Here is a 19,678-nt window from a genome sequence, read left to right as displayed (position 1 = left end):
AGGATTGCTAGTTCAAAGTCAGCCTTAGCAACTTATTAAGGCACTAAGCAACTCAGTAAGACCCTGTCTTTAAATAAAATACAAAAAAGGACTGAGGATGTGGCTCAGTGGTTGAGTGACCCTGAGTTCAATCCCTGATACCAAAAAGCAAAAACAAAAGAAAAACAAAAAAAAACCACTATTTGCCATATATCCCTACCAAAATGATTATAACTACAGGCAGGGAGGCTCAATCCCTCTGTTTTAAATACATTTTAACACTTTGGTCTTTTATAAGTTTTCATTTTAGAAATTTGTTCAGATGTGTCTCCAACTTTATCTGTTTTTCCTGTAATATATGCAATTATGGCAAAAAATTGGGTCACCCTGGTGCAGAATCTGGTAAGATGTTCTTTGAAGCATGATACAAATCCCCAGGATCCCTGAGGAGGACTTGACCACACCAGAGCCAGTGCTTTTCCAGACCTCAATAAAATAGCTCTGCTTCCAGGTATGTAGGTATCTTGTTTAGCACACAATATTCCTTGAGATCACATGTTTTTATCAGTAAATAAACTAACCCGATATACTGAATGCTAAACACACCTGTATACATTAGATATTTGATTTTTATAGTTGGATCTTCGATTTTCTGTGTTAGACAGCAAGAGCAAAAATGCTATCCTATGGAGGAAAAGGTTCTATTCCTGCTAAAATTTTTAATTTTTTCCAGAAATAAATCTGAAATGACAGTTTATGGCTTTATTGATTTTGAAACATACATACACATGTACATGTATGAGACAAAGAAAAAGGAAAAAAAAAGGAAAAATAAGAGAAAGGGAAAGGAAAAAGGGGGAAGAAAGGAAGGAAAGAGGGGCAGATGGAGGGATGGACAGAGTCTGTTGTCCTCCTTTTTTTGGTTCACAATCCAAGTTTTCTTTAACTAATTAATGAACTTAACTCTAAAAGTTTTTAGGTTCACACCAAAACTGAGCAAAGTTCCCCATACAGCCTCTGTCCTCACACACACAATGTCCCCCACTACTGACAACTCACAATGAATAATTTTTAAAAGCTTACTCTCATTGCAGTTCTTGGAAAAGAAACACAAAAGCTGACATAGACTAGCTTTAAATGTACCTGTCATAAATGCGGATGTTTGCTGGGATGGCACTTATGAACCCTACGAGTTTTTTATTTGAAGACACTCTGACCCCGCAATGCCACTGCAAGAGCCAGCCTGGGGGACGCAAAGCCCTGAAGTCAGAGAAGACAAGAAAACAGGCACGGGTTAGTGTGCAAAAACACAGGAACAGACGTGAGACCTCCCGCTCTAACAGGCCGATCCATGACACCCTGAATAGCAAGACATACCACAATAGGAACTCAGGCGAATAGTCGAAGCGGAACATGTTGTCATCATCTTCTACATAATTCTCATTTAATAAGGTGTATAACTCCTTGAGCTACAAGATATATAACAAGCATCCTATCTATGGTGCTCGGAACTAATGCAGAAGCAATTTTGTGAATACATATGTTGAATTAAAGAGTTTTACTCACCACTTCAGCATTACTCAAGTCTAAAGTGTCCCACATAAAACCCTGTGGCAAAGAATATGGTTCTTGACGTACATTGTCCTTGTCTGGTTCAATTGCACCATGAGATGTTATGATTTCATCTGGAAAGAAATACAAGAAGACAAAAGCAAAAAATTACCAAAGCATTCTGACAATCTCAAGTGGTCAGTGAAATTAAAAAAATCAGACTTGGGATACTTGAGTTTAATGTAGTCTAAAAACATGCTATTATTTCATCATTCTCTGTGTTGAAACAAGAAAGTCAGGTGGTGGTGTAGAATAACCGTCACTTCACCAGTTAAAACAAAGGAGGAGTCCTCTGTCACCCAATGACAAAGATGGCATCATGAAATTATTTAGTGATTTCTTAGCCACAAACTTAGGTTGTAGATTCACCACATAGCACCACTGTGAGCAACACAGGTTTGATGTGACAGCTTTAGAGCTGTTCTCTTCTTATTCCACAGTTCCACAAACTGGGGAGGAAGAGTGTGTGAGTGACTTTTGACCCCTCCCAGCAGCAAAACCTAAAACTAATTTTAAGACTTGGTGATTTCTCTCCAACTGCTCTACTAGCAATGTAGTTCACACCATCAGTCTCTATGGAAATATTCCTTCTTCCAATTCATCCTCTGCAGAACACCCCTTGCAGCTGGAAAAAAATGAAAGCTCTTTCTCATGCTATCTCTTGCTCCACTTCACCCCTCTCTGCCCCTTGCTCCCAGTGCACTGCCCACACTGATCTAAGCTTTTTCCTACCTAAAATATGTTCTCCTCCTCACCTTGCCTGGCCACCATTTGTCCTGCTTTCCCACCACTGATTCTGGAGCATGTGCTAAATACTCTGCCTGACATTTAATAACATTCAGCAAACAACTGATGAGTGGAAGAACCTCAAGGCTGGTTCCTCCCATCACAGGACCTCTCTGCAAGTAGAAGTCACAGGGTTTGTACCAGCTCCCATCCCTTGTCTAATCCTTAACCTGGTTATTCTTGTTTTATCTTCACTTTACCAGTTCATCTCCACAGACTTCCTCAAGTCAGCCCAGAAGGCCAAATTCCCCATCCCTCCCATACAGAGTCCCTGACACCAGCTTGGTGATTGACTCTCACACCGTGTCTACAACCATTCTATGCAAACAGCTCCAGACAGCTGGGGTCGGCTCCAAACTGACCACCCTCTGGATGCACAAGAACGGAACAGCAGAGTTTGACCTCCAAATGTCCTCCTCAACCTCATATTCACCCTTTTCCCACAACCTGGCCTCCTTCACCTATGGCCTCTGAACTGAAGTGAGCACTAAGAGTTACAAGAACTGAAAAACTGGTGCAAGGATTTGGCAAAGGGGCAAAGTAGGGAGACGTACAAGGGCTTAGGTAGTCAGGACAAGATGACAAGTGAGGAGGTTGGGGGCAGGGCCAGAACAAAGGAGCATGGAGAGGGCCTTCTGATGAGGTCAACCTCCTGGCTGATGAAAGTGCTCATGGACACAAGTGTGGGGCCCAATCAGATAGATACTTCCCTACTCATGCTCCTAAATATGGGGCCCCAGTAGATAAACTAAAACAGACACATGGACAGATGGGCCACCAATGAATAATAGTGAGGAGATCTTGTACAAGGGAGGAGATAAGGAAAGGAGGAAATTCCAGAGACCATAAAAAGAACAAGCCAATACTCCCACACTGCATTCCCAGCTCTGGGGCCCCTTCTTTCCAGAGAAGTTTATCTGTCACTTTTGCAATAAACTTCCTACTTGCTTGCTATCTCTGTGTCCTGTTCTTCAATATTTTTTGTTGAAAAGAGACAAGGAACCCAGCACCCCTAGACAGTAATAGAATGAACCCCTGGGTAATCATCCCCAAAAGGTGGCCTGGGGGTTAGGTGCTGGTTATAAGTGGTTTTTTTCTCTGCAAGATGGGAAGGAGGTTTGGAGTAGTGTTCAGCTTAACCCAAAGCATTCAAGCCAATAGACCTGGATACTCAGGCAAGGTCCTTCAACTGAATACAATTAAGAATTCCATAAATTATTTTTAAAGAATCTTCTCCTATTACTAAATACATTTTTAGAATCCAAAAGAAAAAAGGCAAGTAAAGATCATTTCCTTCTTCTTCTTCTTAATTTTTGTACCAAGGATAGAGCTCATGGGTGTTCTACTACTGAGTTACATCCACAACCCTTTCAACTTTTCATTTTGAGGCAGGGTCTTATTAACTTGCTCAGACTAGCTTCAAATTTGTAATCCTTTTGGCTTAGTCTCCCAAGTAACTGGGATCATAGGCATGCACCACCATGCCTGGATTTTTCTTTTCTCTATTTGCAGTGCTGAAGGTTGAACCCAGGACGTTGTGCATGCTAGGCAAGTGCTCTACCACTGAGTTATATCCCAGTCCTTCTTTCCCACTCAGAAGCTCATAGCCTTTAAACCTGTTGGGTAAGAGTGGGTGGGAGAGGAATGGCAGCTTTCAAAAGTTTAAAACTAATATTTAAAGACAGAAAAGAATTTTCTTGATTTATATTTGACAAAATGGACTATCTGCACATAGCTGGGCTATTTACAGTTTTAGCTGGCAACTCTTTGTATGACATAGACTCAGAACCTGAACTCACACACACACAAAAAAAAAAAGAGTAGAAATTATTATGTGACAATTACTTTCATATACACATAATACAAAGTAGGAGATTTCTATTGTGCATGGTGACTTCACTGGTAAAAGTCTAATCAAAATCTGATAGAACAGGAAAGCATTGGGGGTGAGGCGAAATGATAATTTCTTAGTGTACTGAAGTATGAGATCTTCACCTTCATCATGAGCTCTAATTCCCAAGTGACACTAGAATGGTACTGAACTGGTACTAACACCATTGGTGAGTGTTCCAGAATCCTATCATTAAATGATAAAAAACTGTACATTTCAGTAAGATATTATAGGGAAAACCTTTTGTGTCTTATAGAAAAACTGAGGAGTAAAAAGTCTAAAAAGTTCATGTTTATGAAAAACTCCATGACTGAGGAGAATAAAGGTGGCAGGAGAATCACACACATACCATAATATCTATAATATTATTTATAATTTGATATCATATTCAAGTGTGAGGAAACCAGATACTGTAATAGGGATACAAGTCAGATAAAATCATTGTTAATTGGAAGCCAATGTCACTATCTAATATTTTATATTTTAAAAAGACAAATGTTACTTCTATGTAAATGTTGAATCTATGGTATGGAACAAATGACATAGGTGAAGTAAAGTCTATTTTATATTTTTGATTGTTGTTAATCAACCCTCAGGTTTTGGAGGGGTGGGGAATTGAAGAGCTTACTTAGTTTGGGTACTGGCTGTGTATCCCAAAACTGGTATCTGCGTTTTGCAGCCTCGTCAATGTTCCTGGCAGGGCCCTGGCATGCGGAGAGTAGTTCCATTGCTCTCTGGATATCCTGCAGCTTCTGCATGGGGATGGTGGGATTCTAGAACAGCAAAGACACAGAGACACAAGGAATGAGGAAGCTGCCACTGCTCTTGAACCTGGGGCAGATGCATGTTTATCTGCCTTGGAGACTGCCATCCCTAAACACTGCCCAACCTCCTCGAAGTTGGCTGGAGGCTGCAGCTCTAGTAGGTTAACATACTAGGATATAAGCAAACATATTCTGTTACCAATAACAGTTCTGTAGTTCAAATGGGGCTCTGGCAGTTTGGGAAATCTACAGTAAATGGAAGCACCCTTTGTTTCAGGTTCCCACCCATCTGCAATGGTCCCACCACTGCTCCTCTGGGAGGAGAAATCAAAAGGAGTGACATGCAGTGCATGCATTACTGTCACACAGCAGCCAGGCAGCCACAAGCCTCGGTTGTGCCAGGTTTAATGCTCTGCAGTAGCAAATGGGGGGACAAAGGAAATAACTTCTAGAACAGAAACTAGGCAAATGAGGGAAATTTTAGATCATTAAATTAAAAGAAAAAAAGGAAGAAAAAGAAATCTGAAGTTGGTGCTAAGCTGGGAAGGACATGACTAAGAAAGGAACCCTCTCACCACACCCCTTCTTCCTGGACCACCCCTAGCCCTCTCCTAGCCCTAGTGCTCCTTGGAGACAAGCCTGCTGACAGAAGGCCAGCAGCTCCAAAACAATTACAGTCCTCAGCACTTACCATCTGTCCCCCCAGCCCAGTGTTGAAAACCAGCCTCCTTTTTAGGTAAAACATATTTTCAGTTTGTAAGATGGACAACACCTTTAAATTCTAAAGCTCCCATCTCAAAGCCAGTATTCCTGTCATCTCTTAGGGACTCTCCAGCTCTTTTTTAATTCCTCAAATAATGTGTTAATACACAGAACATGGGCTATACTTAAAATGAGAGGAGGACAATGCATAGGACTGAACAGGGAAATGAGTGACTTTTTCTCAATATGCAAACTGAAAAGTCAGAATCCTGACACCACTCAAGGAATATTCTTCACTGCAATTTTGAAGTTGTTAGAAGAAATTTCAGAGCCATCATTTTTGTTCTATGTCAACATATTACGGACACAAAGAGAAGGTGTGATCAACCCTCAGTGGTTTATAAACAGTACCTTTGGACTTCTGCTCCACTTTGAAATCTGTGGTCTGGGGCAAATCGTTTTAACCTGGGAAGCTTATCCATCTGACACAGCACAGTTTAACTGGTTTTATTAAACACAGACTATCCTAAGGCTGCTTTATTCACTGATTCCCTAGGGGTCTTGATAATAAAATGATCCAAGAAACAAAGTCCTGAAGTCTAACTGGAGGCAGGTTAAAGGTTTAATGCCTCCACTCAGAAGTCTAATGACATGACCCAGGAATGCCATGATTTATGATGCCATTGTCATGATTTATGTAAGCTGTTTATCTTACATTCTAATTGAGATCTAAATCATAAGGGCCATCTTAAAGACATATACAAATTTACCAAAATACTTCTCCTGTTCTAATTTATTGTATTTGCGGATTATTCCTTTTGCTTAAGTCTCTTTTGATCTTTCAACATTCGAAGTAACTGATTTCTAGGTAAACAAAATTTGCATTCATTTCAACCCCAACAACACAATCTATTAGGAGAATACAACTTCAATAGGAATTGAGATCATAGCACATTTCGACTAACAAAGACTGGACATGCATTTACATTTAGCTTAAAAAGGCAAAGCAGAGACCAGGCTTACAAAAATATATTGACAAGGTCTACACCAAATGTGTCTTGGTAATTTTCTTTCCTGGTAGTCAAGTCTTCTAACATTAATCAATGTATCAAAAGTCAATTATTTTGCAGCAAACATGAACTCGCACCTTTATTCCAAAGGAGTCAGTGATAATCCTGACTCCATGAGGAAAGCCTCACAGGGGTTTATGTCCTAACTAGTTAGCATCATCAAATTAACCAGAACCTACTACATGAAATGACCATTTGTAAATATTAATATCCCAAGTTGACTATTACAATGCTTTCTCTTTTGTCTGTCTTGTGGCACTGGAGATAGAGCCCATGCTAGGTGTGTTCTACCATGGGGCTGCACCCCAGGCCTATTTAAAAGATCTCTGAAAGTAGATTTAAGTAAGCACAAGTTTCAAAATCCATGGTGACAAATCAATAAGGAAAACCAGCTATGATAAATTCTTCCTTTTATTGTTTTCTTTCCAGGGCCAAGCACATGCTAAGCAAGTGCTTTACCATTGCGCTATACCTCCTGCCCTATGATAAATTCCTAAACGTATCCATTCACATTCCATAATAGCACAACCTGAGGAGAAAGGTGAGAATGTGTATTAGTTCCATATTAAGTACCCACTATTATATTCCTCTGTAAAAGGCATGTATTCCTCTTTTCTTCTACATTTGCTCCATAGGGAACAGTAAACATCAGTGACATTCTTTGCCCATTATTTGCTAAATTTAATGCCTTGCGGAAACTATCCAAGACCTCCACCACTAAAATGTCTATAAGAAGGGGCTGGAGATTTCGTTCTGGGGTAGAGCAACTGCTTGGCATGCAGAAGGTTCTGGTTCAATCCCCAGCACAGGAAGGAAGGAAGGAAGGAAGGAAGGAAGGAAGGAAGGAAGGAAGGAAGGAAGGAAGGAAGGAAGGAAGGAAGGAACGAACGAACGAACGAAAAAAGGTAGGAAGAAGGAAGGAAGGAAAGAGAGGGAGAGAATGTTCTCCAAATGCAGTCCATTTAAAATTAGAATGTTATCTAGAGCTGCCATGAGTCTAAGGGTGGAAAGTCCCCATTTTTAAACCACAGAAAGGAGGAAAACCCATATTACAACACTGCTGACTTGCTCCTAGTTTAAAAAAGAAAAGAAACTCTCTACTAGATAATGTTTCAGTTCCTCCTGCTTTGTTTGGCTCCACTTCTGCATCAGAGATCAAGGTGAGCAAAGGGCTCAGATTCACGAGGGTGGGGAAATGGGTGGAAGCTGATGGGATGGTAGAAGCAAAAGGAGATGCCACAACTGCAGGGAAGTGATGCTGCGTTTATCTGAGAAAGCACATTTAGAAATGGGAGAAACATTTTGCAAGCTCATCGTGGTATTCTCCTATGAGTTACCTTGGAACTTATGGCTAGTGGACAGAGTATTTATTACCTGAGAAGCAAGTTGAAAAGCTAGGGAGGAAGACTCCACTTTCTTCTCTCCCCACAAAGTCAGTCAGGGCAAAACTGGGGCAAGTAATTTTCCTTCTCAGTGATTCCTGGTTTTGTGTAGAGCAGGTAATAGTAACAACAAAAACAACAACAAACTACCCACAAGATTCATTTTATGTGACAGAATGTAAGTTCCATATAAGAAAAAAAAAATTAAACACAAACCCCTGCATAATGGTAATACTTGCTACATATGCGGTGCTTTCTAATACAAATTCTTTAATAAAAATTATCTTATTTTAACCTCATGACAGCCTGTGAGTTGGGGAGAAGGAACACACTTTAGATGAGGGCTTAGTTTTGAGGTGTGATACCTTAGATAAAGGCACTCAGCCCATAAGCAAAGAAGCCAGGGTCAAGCTCAAGGTCGTGGATCATTGCCAAGACATCACACACCACCTAGAAAAACTTATTTGGAGCCACAACCATCAAAATCATCTTGATTTTGTTATACTTCTAATTCTGTTCCTTTGGGCTCTGGGTGTTCTGTATCAAGAGGGCCCTGTGCTTCCTGAGAGACCCCACACACAGGCTATATTCTTACCCAGCATGAGGGAAGCTGGGTCCACAGACAGGGGTGGACACCATCTGTACCACCAGACACCTATACTGCACAACCCACCCTCTGCTCTGCCAGCAGTCCGCCAACAGGGGGCCCAGCTGGACGACTTCTGGTTTAGTCTACAATGGGTGTTTCTTCGGGGAGAATGTTAGAAGATATTCCACGCCCTTGACAACAGAACGAGAAATGGTCACTGACACTGGTCTGATTCAAAGTCAACGTAAGACTTACCCATGGCTGCTCCCGCTGAAATCTGATGCCAGATGGTGTTGTGCTAGGCAGGTAATTAGACAGACACCCAGAAAAATTAAAATGTGAATATCTTCTGAACTAAAATAGTCAAATATTAAGTGTAATTTCAAAAAACCTTGCAAGCTCACACTGAGACTTTCTTCTAACAACTACAATCTAAATACTAAAGAACTGAGAAAGGGAACGTATCCACACATACACACACACAACACACACACACATACACACACACACACACACACACAAAAGCACAGAAGTACCTCTTAGGTGGGTGTCAGCTGATTTTAGGGAAGCTGTGAATACCTTCCAGTTACTATGCCATTCAAACGCAGTCACAGCAAAATGCTAACTACAAAGTATCTGGTCCGGCAGGGTGCTATGCTGCACAAACCCGCTCTCATCTGCACGAGGAACCACAGAGGTAAAATGAAAACAGACGCTCACTTTTGAAGGCGGCTGAATTTTAATCTCTTGGGAATCAGATGCAGAGTCGGACTTGGTGCCTCCAGAATTTGGCTTCTCCTTTTTCCTCTTCTGCTTCTTCTTTTTCTTTTTGGCTCCCAAATCCCCTGCAGGACTTCTGTAAGAAATGCCAGAAGGGTAAAGCAGACCAAAAACATAAGTCATCATGTAAAATTGAGTTGCATACAATCAATCACTTAGAAAGACACGTGTTAGAAACAGTAGAAAATGACTGTTAGGATGTAAGTGGGATGTGAAAGGTAGTCAGATTAAGATGTCAATGCAGAAAAATATTAGTCCATCGTGTCATCCCTTAGGTGCTTAGAAGTCACCTAAAGCAGGAAAATAACTGAAGTCAAACAGCTTTCATGGTTATCACTGCCCTATTAATCTACTTTTTACTCAGCCTTTCAAGGGAGAGATGCATGCAAAAAAAAAAAATCCATTATAAACATCTCTTGGGGACAACAAACACCAGTCTTTTCGTTGCTTTTTTATTCCCCCTCCTAAAGTGCTAGGAATCAAATCCTGGGCCTTGCACATGAGAAGCACAGAGCCACAACCCTAGTCCACCAAACTACTCATCTTGTAGCAACATAATTGAAAGAAACTGTTTTTCTGTAGATGAGGAAATTTCTCCTGATAAAGATTTTTACTAGGAGGGGTAATAATAAAAAACTCAAGTGACAAAAACATTAACTAGTGAGACATTTCCAATAAGAACCCTTGTCATCTTATATGTCATCTTCTAAAAGAGCAAAAGGAAAAAAAGAAGAGACACAAGAAGAATTAAATTTTCTATTTATTTGGACTTACTCTGCCACCAAATACCCAGAATGTAAATTAAAATTTATCATCAGCAATTATTATCACATTACTGCCCACCCCATGTAGGGAATACTGGGGAAAATGGTTCCAATCTATTACTCTAAATCAATCAGGTTTACCTGTCCCTACTTATTTTCTTTCTCAATTTTTATTTAATTATCATATACATTCATCATATAAGACTAAAGTGTTATTAATATACATTAGAAATTGTGTAATACTGTCCCTCAAAGGTAATCAATAGTGTTTCTGATATGTGTTTCCAAAATTGTCTTACTTCTCTAAGCATGTTTCTCATTGTCACTATGAACAATTTTTTAAAAACTTTTTTTTATAAGTTCATTTTATCTATTTTTTTATGTGGTGCTAAGGATCAAATCCAGTGCCTCACACATGCTAGGCAAGTATTCTGCCACTGAACCACAAACCTAGACCCTATGAATAATTTTTAAGCAAAAATTTAATCTTAAACATATTATTTGAAACTTGCATTCTCCCCCTTCCATGAACAAGTGTCTTAGAGTTCCTTCCACATCAGGATACCCCGAGCTACCTCATTTCTCTTCAGCAGCTGGCACACTCCATTGTGGAGCCAGACCACATTTTATTGAGCCATTCCTATGTTCAAAAGGCTGCAGCTGCAAAAAAATATTCAGGTACTTACATATTTCTGCATTCAAGCAAGTCTGTATGTCCAAAGGCGGAAAGGTTAGGTGAAAGCAATTTTGGTTTTATTGAATAGTTCAGACTCTTTCCTAAATAGTATACTAAATAAAGTGTACTCTAGCAACAGGAAACCAGTGTCCATCCACCTTGGCCAGCCTTGAACTAGTATCACCCCTTCTCACCTGTGAAGGAAGAACTTACTATAAGTGAAAAAAAAAAATCTCGAGGTAGACTTAATTTTTTTCTTCAATCAGGAGTGTGGTTATACATCTTATATATTTATTGGCCATTTATATTATTTGATGAATTGTTCATTTATATTCCTTTTTTATTAGTCATCTTTAAAATGATTTTTAGGCATTCTTTTAAGTATCAGTAGTACCTACATTAAGTATTTACTTTGGGCACTTTATCTCATTTAAGCCCCTTGACAGTCCCATGAGAGAGATATGACTTTATACTTAGATCACATTACCTAGTTTGGGTCTGTTATTTAGATCACAAATACTTTACTGATTTGTTTTGTAGATTTAAGCCTTGGGTATCTTTTTAAAAAAAATTTTATGTAGTCTAATATTGAAAAATGTCCCCTTGTGGCTTCTTGGCTTTTAAATCTTGCTTACAAAGGTCTCTCCTATTCTAAATCATGTAAACATCCTTCTATGCCTTTGTTCTCTGTAATTTAATTATTTTGAGAAAAGCTTAGCTTTCTAACCCTTTTGGAATAAAATGTGTGTATGTAATGTACCATATTCCTACTTTCCAAAAGTACATAATAAATACAAAAAAGTCTCATTATAATAGAACTTGTTAACACAGTGTCTAACTATATTGTCCAAACACTAACAGCAGAGGAAAAGAGGCTGACACATTCCTGCTTACTGGATACTCATCTGTTCCACAATTTCAGTGAGGTCCATTTCTTCTTTTTTATTTGGCAGAGGGGGCTTTTTGTAGTTGCTTATTTGATTGTTTTGACAGACACCAGTGCAGGTGCAAGCAGTTTTAAACATGCCCATAACTTCTTTGAAATATATTTCATGGACAGGAGGGATCTAATCTCCTCCCTTTGAATCTGGGTGGTTTTGTAACTTGCTCTAACCACAATGAAAAATGACACTATGACTTCCCAGTCACAATAGGCCATACAGCTGCCTTCACCTATTTCTCTTAGAATATACTGGTGGGATGACTCCCTTGAGACCTTCCATGCTGATGAAAACATACAAGGACACCCTGGTTGAGATAGACTGAGCCCCTGACCAACAGCAGCAACAGCAGCCAGTACTGTAAGGAAGCCACCAAAATTGGACTGCAGTTTTAAGACCACAAGCAAGAACCTCCCTCAGCTGTCTTTCTCAAACCCCTAGTGCACCAGATCTGTGAGAAAGGTACAAGGCTGATGGTTTGTTAATCAGCCACAGCAACTGCAACCTCAATGTGGAGACATAGCCATGAGCAGAGCAAAGACCTGTCCTATGGAGCTTACATTCATTCTTAAGCCTACAGATAACACAAATGCAAGGCCTATGGAAAATTAAATGAGACAGAGATGGTATGTATAGCCTATTGGCTGGCAGAGGAAGTCACTTGGTAAATAATCAGAACTGTTATAATCAGCCTTCTTCCTCTGCCAGGACAGCCTTCTCTCCTTCATCTCTTGCTACCTGTAGGTCACTCAAGTATCACCTCCTCTGAGAAACCTTGATGCTCCTCCCTTTCTCCAAATCAGGTGTCCCAAACTCGCGGGCTCCTGCTGCATGCCAGGCATCCTTCCCTCCAGACACTATCCTCCACACTCTTGGTGCCATCTGCTTTCCCAGCAGAGAGTCCGCTCCTTAAGATACAGTGCTCACTGGTATTTATCAATCTCCTCTCAAGCAGGTTCTAGAGAGTACCAGGAAGGACATTTCCACAGCCCATGATATTAGGTCCAAGCATTCAGGTCACATGAGCCAAGGAACTGTGAGGAGTGCTGATGCCTTCCCCCTGGGCCAAAGTTCTTCACAACCATTATGCTTTCTCTTGCCCTATCTGGTTTCCCCGCCAAGCCTTGCAGCCTTCAATCAAAATGAGCACTGACTGGATGGCGTCTGTTCCAGCCAAGGCACCTGGGTAATATCTTACACACAGGTCCCTGCCCACCCCCAGGTAGCATGAGAGGAAAACAGTATGTTTGCTGACTTAAGTATCAGAACTGTAAGGTGGTTTTTTACCACTTCATAACCTGGCATACCCAACTGATAAAGTGCTAGCCTTAGTGCCCAAGGTTATAAAGGTTTATCTAGGTTAGAAAGGGACTCGCTTCCCATTAGTTATTCCTGTGTTAAAGTAATACATTTGAAATCTAAAATGGGTAATTCATTCCTCTGTAAAGTCAAAATGTGAAATGAATATCCCATAGTGAGAGAAACTGTTTAAGACACAAATACTTGAGCTATAGATTCATATTTCCCTGTTCCTAATCCAAAACTAGAAAGCAGTGCTCATTTTTGAAGATACATTAAGACCTTGTCGAGTGGTGCCCTAGTGGTCTAAAAATAGGACTGCATTCTCATTCCAAAATGAGTGTGTACTTTGATCAGTACAATCAAATTTGTACTATCATGATGTTTATATTTAAAATCAGCTGGTGACTAAGGATGCCCATAAATATCTGACTAGCAATTGGGCTTAAATGAATATCTCAGCCAGGTACTGGAGCTAGAAGTATGCTGTGGATATATGCAGCTTTGATCTAGGACCAAGAATTTATTTAGGTTTTCCTTCATGTTCCCCAAAGCTGCCATCTTATAAATGATAAATTTGCTATACTGTTACTGTGTGACTTAAGCATGCAGTCTTGTGTGTATGTTACATAAGAAACCTATTTCACGACTGCATCCCTTTGACGTCTCTAATGCCCGACACAGGTCAATGTTAGTAACAAATGCCTGTTGAGTGAATAAATGAATGACTCTGACTCTTGCGGTGGCTCCAATCACATGCTGCCAGGCAGTAAAATACCACAGAAAACTACAGTTTCCCATACTGTGATGGCAGAGACTCTTCCAACCTGTTATATTTACTGAACTTGTACTATGAGCTGGGTCCTGGATTGGGTGCACAGGGAGGCAGACAATGTTGAGGACATCCCTGGGCTTCACAGTTCAGGGGATTATCCCTCTTCTGCCCCCCACTCATTATTTAATTGTTGCTGGTTGAGGCTTTTCTAGAAACCACTAGGTGCCCAGGACCATGCAGCTTTCTGTTATAATACACCAAGTTTAAAATATCTCCAAATTTCCCAGAAACTTTCTTACAGAGGAATACAGAATGAGAGGTTGTGACTGGTTCCAGATGCTTTGAAACAGATGCCTATCCAATTGCATGAAAATACCTCTTTCAATGATCCAGAAGTTTCTGTCCTATGTGGATTCATTTTATCTAAAGCAAATAAATTAAAGTCATGGAAGCTGGAGTGGATACACAGATAAAAAATTAAAATACCAGACTATTTCACCAAAATACATCACCTATTCTATCATTTTAAGGACACTTGTATAATGAAATTTTCCATTAATTACACTCCGGGAGTTAATTACTATACTCACCAAAACTCCCCCACCAAAACTGTATTGCTAAAATTATCCTTTTTAATTTTGGTAAAATGGGGGAGACTGTACTCCTCTTTTGTTAACTAGTTCAAAAGGGATTTCTTGCCCTTCCCTCTCTCATCTGAACATTAAAATAAATTGGCAGCAAGCTACAAAAATGGGCACTAAATGAGTCATCCCTCCTCCAAACTCCCAGACACATGCTCCAAACTTTCCAACCCTTGAATGAAGAAGAGCTACTTTTCCATTTCTCAGAAGTCCTAAGGAAACCAGAACGGGGAATAAGGTGGCAAGCATAACACGTCACACTACGGGGATAACTATAATAAAGAAAATGGACTGGGTACAGTGGTGCATGCCTATAATTCTAGCAATTCAGGAGCTGAGACAGGAGGATCACAAGTTTGACACCAGCCTCAGCAACTTAGCAAGACCCTGTCTCAAAATAGAAAATAAAAAAGGGCTGAGGATGTTGCTCAGTGGTTAGGCACCCCTGGGTGTAATCCCCAGTGTGACTGATCAATAGATAGATAGATAGATAAATAATAAAAAGTTTTGGTGAGGATAGAGAGAAATTGGAACCCTTGTACATTGCTAGTGGGAATGTAAAATGGTGAAGCTACTTAAGCAAGCAATCTTTCTTTGCCAGTCCTGAGAATATTAAATACAGATTCCCAATGTAACCCAGTAATTACATTCCCAGGTATATAACCAAAGAGAAATGAAAAACGTAACTTACTTCCATTTAGTTAACTTACGTATGAACATTCATAATGACTTTCTTTTTTTCATTATATTTTTTACATTATAGTTATACATAATAGTAGGATTTATTTTGATGTATACACAAATGCATAAAACAGAGTTTTCTCCATTTCAATCCTCAGTATTTCCTTTTTCCCTCCCTTCTTCCCACTGATCCCCTTCCTCTATTCTATTGGCCTCTCCTTCCTCTCCCTTGATGTCCCCACTTCTCTATGAACTCCCTTCTATTTTCATGAGAGCCTCTTTTTTTATTCCCTTTTTCTCTCTAGCTCCTACATGAAAGAAAACATTTGACCCTCGACTTTCTGAGTCTGGCTTATTTCACTTGGCATGATGTTCTGCAGCTCCACCCATTTACCAGTAACTAACAAAATTTCATTCTTCTTTATGGCTAAGTAGAACTCCATTGTGTATATATACCACTTCTTTATCCTTTCACTTATTCATGGGCACCTAGTCTGGTTCCATAACTTGGATATTGTGGATTGTGCTGCTATAAACGTCAGTATGCATGTATCACATAGTGGCCTTATTCTTAATGCCTCCTCCCCCACCAAATATTCATAGGCTGAAGAATGGATAAGGGAATGTGGTATATCCATACAATGGAATATTATTTAGCAATTAAAATGAAGTGTTTATATATACAACAAGGTTGAATCCTGAAAGCACAGTAAGTGCCAATTAGGTAAAGGACCATACATTATTATGATTCAATTTACAGAAAATACCCAAACAGGCATATCTATAGAAACAGAAGGGAGATTAGTGGTTCTCAGGGGCTGGGGAGCTGGAGGAATAGGGGGTTGATGGCTAAGATATGCGGGTTTCCTTTAGGAGTGATAGAAATGTTCAAAAATTGTGGTGATGGTTGCACAACTCTGTGAATGTTCTAAAAGCCACTGAATTGTACACTTTAAATGGATAAACTGTATGGTATGTGCATTATATTTTAATGAAACTGTTTTTAAAGATTATCAAGTGAGCTGGGCACAGTGGCACACACCTGTAATCCCAGTAGCTCAGGAGGCTGAGGCAGGAGGATTGCAAGTTCAAAGTCAGTCAAAGCAACACAGCGAGGCCCTAAACAACTGAGAGAGACCCTGTCTCTAAATAAAATATTTTTAAAAGGGCTGGGGATGTGGCTCAGTGGTTAAGTGCCCCTGGGTTCAATCCCCAGTACCACCCCCCAAATTTAAAAATTAAAAAAACTTTAAAAAGTAAAAAATAAAAATTAGCAAGTGAAACTGCTCCCTGGAGAGGGCAGGATGGTGGTAAGGCATGAGCAGGTGCAGAGCCAGCTACCACTGCCTAGTTGGGGTCTGGCCCCCCGAGAATCCAGGTCTCTGAAGAGCTACATGCATAATAGAGATGTCAAAATGCCTGGTGGGAGAAATGTTGAGCAGGCTGCAGGAAGATAAAGGAAATCTCTTGCTCAGGAGATGATTCTTCTTAGAAAGCCTATGAAGCATCTGATTCAGACTTCAGTGCTTGAGGTCAATTACCAAGTCACAGAATTTCAGCCGTGAAAATCATGTCACCCTTTTAAAGTCTCTGGAGCTTCAAGAAGAGAAGTTCCATTTTTTTTTTTCTTTCCCAAGATTTCATATGAAAGATCCACAAAGAAAGGTTCTCAATTTTTCTACCTCAGAAAGTACAGACACTTTAGTGTGTCTAAAAGACTCTCTGGAAATAGTCAAACCTCAAGTGAAAACCAATACACTCCTTCTCTGCCGTGAAAATGTCAAATATTTAATGTGACACACCAGAAAATTTTGAAGAAATATCCATGGAATCTACAGACAGGACTTAATGGAAGAGCCAATGTAACAGAGCCATGAAAACATTTCATGCTTGGTCCAGAAGAATTCCAAAAAATCTTTCTCTCTGGGCTCACAGCTGGACAATTCCAGCTCCCTGGCAGTCAGGTGTGGTCACCAAGTTCTAATCACTGAAAAGTGAGCAGAACTGGTGTCTGCTGCTTCCCGTGGGCATGAAAAACCCTCTTGGGTAGACTTCACCACCCTCTTTCTTTTCCTCGTACTAACTAGATGCAGATGTAGGATGAGATATTAGAGGATGGCAGAGCCACACAATAGGAGACACCTAGCCTCCAAATGACCAAATGAGCATCATCATCGAACACATGCTCAAGACCGTTACATGGATGAGAAGGAAATTTCCATTGCATTGAGCAATCACATGTTAGAGTCTGTTGTAGTTTAGATCTGGAATGGCCCCCAAGGGTCATGTAAAGTTCCCAATGCAGATGTGTTCAGAGGTGGGGGTGCTGGGAAAGTGATTAGATCCTAAGGGCTCTACCCTCTTCAATGGATTAATCCACTAAATGAGTCACTAAATGGACTATTGGAAGGAAGTAGGAAACTCTTGGAGGTAGGAACTAAATAAAGGAGTGAGTCCTTGGGGTCATGCCTTTGGGGACTATATCTTATCCCCAGCCTCTTCTTCTATCTTTCTGTCTCTCCTTCCCAGTCACGCAGAGGAGGTAAGCAGGGTATTGTTCCACTACACTCTTCCACCATGATGATCTACCTAACCTCAGGCCCAAAGCAATGAAGCCAACCAACCTTGGACTGAAACCATCAAGCAAAATCAATCTTTCCTTCTTTTGTTGTTTTTCTCAGGTATTTTGTTACAGTGACAAAAAGCTGACTAACAGGATCTACAGCAGCTCAACCAATAATAACTAGTACATTAATTTTAAGAATCACATGAAATATGCTCAATTTACAGAATACAGATTCCAAAGATGAGAAGCAATATTAGACTTTACAGGATAAATGATCACTCAGCTCTTACACTGTGCAAAAGAGGAAACATCAGTGGTTTAATACAAACATTCTCCCTCTTGATTTCCAATTACCTGCATAGAAAGTGGTGAGACTGCCAGGTACAGTGGCTCACACCTGGAATCCCAACAGCTCAGGAGGCTGAGGCAGGAGGATAGCAAGTTCAAGGCCAGCCTCAGCAATTTAGCAAGGTCCTGAACAACTTAGTGAGGCCCTGCTCAAAATAAACAATAAAAAGGGTTGGGGATGTAGCTCAGTGGTAAAGCACCCCTGGGTTTAAACCCCAATACCAAATAAACAAAACTGAAAACAACAACAAAAAGAAAAAGGTGAGATTAGGGCTGGAGATATAACTTAGTGGTACAGCATCTACCTACTATGTGTGAAATCCTGATTTCAATCCCAGTATAGACAAAGAGAAAAGAAAATGGTGGGATTATAGATGAGTAATCTTCTATTTTAATGTATTTTCTGATCTATTTTAATAATCACAATATCTTTGCAACTAAAACACTTTTAATATACAACAGAGACTAAAACTAGAGAAACAGATCACTGAAATATAACAGACGTGCCAATAACAACTCAATATATAGGAACTAGATAAATAATAAAGATTGCATCAAAATCAGTAGTACAAACATGAATCTTTAAATCGGAAGCATCAGAGAAACTGAATTCCCATAAGAGAAAAATGAAAATAATTGCTACTCTCCCACAATATTCAAAAGAAGATTTCAAATAAGTTAAAGACCCAAACTTAGAAAATGAAAACTAATTTTTGCCCACTTAGTTCACAACTGTCCAATGCCTTAAACAGTGTCCAGCACATAGTAATGAAGTAAACATCTCAAGTAATGTGTTGCAACAAGAACTGAAAGAACAAAGTCTTCATAATGTCAGAGAGGAAAAAATATCTGTTACGAGGACCTAGAAGTACCAACTACAGGATGAAAGATAATTTTGACTACATCAAAATAAAACATTTTGCCAGGCACAGTGGTGCACACTGTAATCCCAGCAGCTCAGGAGGCTGAGGCAGAAGGATTGCAAGTTAAAAGTCAGCCTCAGCAAAAGTGAGGCACTAAGCAATTCAGTGAGACCCTGTCTCTAAATAAAAAATACAAAATAGGGCTGAGGATGTGGCTCAGTAGTTGAGTGCCCCTGAGCTCAGACCCCAGTACCCCACCCCCCAAAAAAAGTAAACATTTCATGGCAAAGCAATTACAAAAAAAATTCAAAACAACTCAATGAGGCAAGATATTTATAAAACACCTGACAAAGTTATAATAGCTAAAATATATAAAGAGCTATTTTCCCCTTTATGCTTTGTCTCTAGTTTACTTTAGTGGCAAAATAATATCCTTGCCAGGACTGAAGGCATTAGCTAGGAAGGTTTCGAATCTAGCTCCCTTTTCTCCCAGTCCTGTTACTTTAGGTGTATTACTTAACTCTCAGTGCTTCTGTTTACACAGGGGAAAAAGGATAAAGTCTTCGATAA

General features: G+C 39.9%; 1 protein-coding gene across 2 annotated transcripts in view; it reads right to left on the bottom strand.

The window, feature by feature from the left end:
* NMT2 (N-myristoyltransferase 2) overlaps positions 1-19,678 on the bottom strand; it is a 43,833-nt gene that overhangs the window by 13,091 nt on the left and 11,064 nt on the right. Inside the window, exons 2-7 of one of the 2 annotated variants that reach the window (XM_079108179.1) lie at positions 9,495-9,630; positions 9,030-9,072; positions 4,896-5,040; positions 1,546-1,664; positions 1,357-1,448; positions 1,123-1,239 (exon numbers count right to left, since the gene is read on the bottom strand). In XM_079108179.1, coding sequence (XP_078964305.1) covers positions 1,123-1,239; positions 1,357-1,448; positions 1,546-1,664; positions 4,896-5,040; positions 9,030-9,072; positions 9,495-9,630 — 652 coding nt within the window. The remainder of the gene's footprint in view (positions 1-1,122; positions 1,240-1,356; positions 1,449-1,545; positions 1,665-4,895; positions 5,041-9,029; positions 9,073-9,494; positions 9,631-19,678) is intronic. The other variant, XM_079108178.1, reaches the window with a different exon arrangement.

The sequence above is a fragment of the Sciurus vulgaris genome, assembly GCF_902686455.1.
Source record: "Sciurus vulgaris genome assembly, chromosome: 12".
NCBI lineage: Eukaryota > Metazoa > Chordata > Mammalia > Rodentia > Sciuridae > Sciurus > Sciurus vulgaris.
Note: the sequence above shows the minus strand (reverse complement) of the source record. Positions and strands in the feature narration are given on the sequence as shown.